This window comes from Propithecus coquereli, unplaced genomic scaffold (assembly GCF_000956105.1).
Source record: "Propithecus coquereli isolate 6110/MARCELLA unplaced genomic scaffold, Pcoq_1.0 Scaffold314, whole genome shotgun sequence".
In the NCBI taxonomy this organism is placed as follows: Eukaryota; Metazoa; Chordata; class Mammalia; order Primates; family Indriidae; genus Propithecus; species Propithecus coquereli.
The window spans coordinates 3,152,396-3,154,787 of NW_012148775.1; the positions used below are offsets into that span (position 1 = coordinate 3,152,396).

A 2,392-nucleotide genomic window follows, 5' to 3' on the forward strand; every position below is an offset into this window, starting at 1 on the left:
ACAGGTTTTTCCAGAGCATGTTGGAAGCCAAAGCAGGGCCAGGCCCCTAAGGGCAGAGCCCTGTGCGGAGGAACGTGTGTATGACTCTATGCACTGGGGGAGGAGGTAGTTGGCCGGCAAAGAGAACCACGATACTCACTGCTGCAGACATCTCCCGCCTGGAAGAGTTCCGTGGTGAGCAGGACTAACCCATAGTAAGAAAACGCGTTGGAAAACCTGCCAGGAGCAAGTGAGAAAGGTAAAGAAATGATCAGAGAAATGCAAGTTTCCTTTTCCCATCCTTTTGGGAAGGGCTTGTGTCTACAGCAGCAGGGACCAGTCTTTGGGCTGCACTGGGTCTTTGGGGGCTTTACTGGGGGCCTTGAGCAGGAAGATGGCAGGTAGACAGTATCGTGACGTGATGGAGGGGAAGTGGTCCTGTGTTCTTGGAAGGACTAAGAACTATGTTATATCCCAGAGACACAGCATCTCCAAGGCTGTCTACCCAACTGCCAATGGGTGAAAACGGTTTTAGGGAACAAAATTTGAAAGAAAACACTCCTGTTGACATCCGTCAGGGCTTCTGGGTCAAGTTGGTCAACTTGGACATGGGACTTTAGAACTTCAGAGCAGAACAACACAGTTTATCAATTCCTGATGGACACAGGAAATACAATAGTCAAGTTTACAAGGCCAGAACATTCTTGCCCGGTAGGATAGTAATGTGGGAACCCAGCCAGAATCAGAAGCCAGTGATTAATTTCCTGGGGTTACAATTTGTGCTAGCAAATTTAGTGACTTCTCTGGTGCACTAAAATTAGCCTCCAATTCATTGCTTCAGTATTCAAGTAGTGAATACCGAAAAAATTATACACACTCAAAGGTACATATTCTTAACTCTGTCCCCCAACCCCTTTTTAAAAAATCCCATGGACTCCATACTTGCACAGCAGGTGTTTAATAAATGCTTGGTGAGTCGATTCAGCTCTTAGGAATGTGGGGGCCGAGCTGGAGCCCAGTTCTATATATTATCAAAGCTTTTTTCTCCTCTTCCCTGTAATCGACCACCTTCGAGACACTTCCCTGCTAATTAGCACCTCTGCTCAAAGGTGAATAGGAAAAATGAGAACTGGTTTCAAAAGAACACAAAGCCTTAAGCCAGGCCAGTTGGTGCACTGTTAATGCCGTGTTCATGAATTGGTACAAAGGGAGTTGAAAGATGACTGAAATCTGATTGGCTGTGCAGATTAAGGTGATTATTGTCTGCAAATGCTGCCCCGACCGCCAGCCTCCCAGGGCTCTTGTTTAAGAGAAGTTGAACAGGATCAGAACTGGAAGTTCTAAAAAGGACCATGTTGACCAAATCAGCGGTTCCCAAAATACATGCCACTGGTGATACCCAAGGCAAGATGGGCAGAGAGGAAGACACTGATATGGCATAAACAGGAAATCGCATTGTGGGGAAAAAAAATCCCTTTGAAGTTTCCTTTCAATTCTTTTGAATTATAGCCCAGTCTCATGTATGTGTTATTGAATCCTCAACGCCTCCCCTTTCTCTGGGTCTTTCTGTCTCCTAAATATAGAAGCTCATTGCCTGGCAAACCATCAATCTAGCTACTTTTTACTGTATTTATCTTTAAGAGCGACTTTTATCTATGACCTGCAATTAAAATGTTTTCCTTTGAAGCAGAGATATGAAGTTTCCTCTTCAAAGATCCTTATCTGAGTAAAAAGCGAGTCAAGTTAAAGAAAAAAAAAAACGAAGAAACTAAGAAAATAACAGTACAGATGATATCCTGGACACGGCAGAAACCAGGTGGGTGATGTTCGAACTACCGAAATTTGCAAACGCTGCCTGAGATCAAAGTGTTCTCTGTGCATCGCATTAAAACAAAAGCCAGAACAGGGCTGAGTGAGCGGAAGGGGGTCAAAGTGGTCACCGAACAGCTCTTACCATATAAACCACAGCAACAGAGTTGTCCATCTAAAGTGGGGTGTGAAAAGGTCCCTCATTTTGCCTCGGTCTTCCTGTTTCAAGACAAGGACATCGTGTTTATTCTCTACCCTGCAGAGGTGTGGGGCACCAGCTGGTGGCTTGAGATCAGTGCTGGGAGGGGTGCTTCTGGGGACAGGCCACTCAGGCTCTGTGAACCCAGGACTCAGACCTGCAGGACTCAGCTACCCAGCACCTTCAGCCAGACCCAGCAATGTCCAGGGGCTTGATCCCATAAACTGGAGCTATCTCATGCCCTCCAACCTGGAAACTTGGAGCTGGGAGGCAGACCCCTCAGACCTGGCCACCTCTGGCCTTGGGCAGTCCCATGAACCCGGGGAGCAGAAAACCAGACCAAAGGGTTTCACAGAGTCTAATCATTTCAAACACACACACACACACACACACACACACACACAC

General features: G+C 46.5%; 1 protein-coding gene across 1 annotated transcript in view; it reads right to left on the bottom strand.

Moving 5' to 3' along the window:
- SVOP (SV2 related protein homolog (rat)) overlaps positions 1–2,392 on the bottom strand; it is a 63,327-nt gene that overhangs the window by 11,158 nt on the left and 49,777 nt on the right. The window contains exons 11-12 of the mRNA XM_012650222.1: positions 1,934–2,007; positions 140–216 (exon numbers count right to left, since the gene is read on the bottom strand). Of these exons, the coding sequence (XP_012505676.1) occupies positions 140–216; positions 1,934–2,007 (151 nt within the window). The remainder of the gene's footprint in view (positions 1–139; positions 217–1,933; positions 2,008–2,392) is intronic.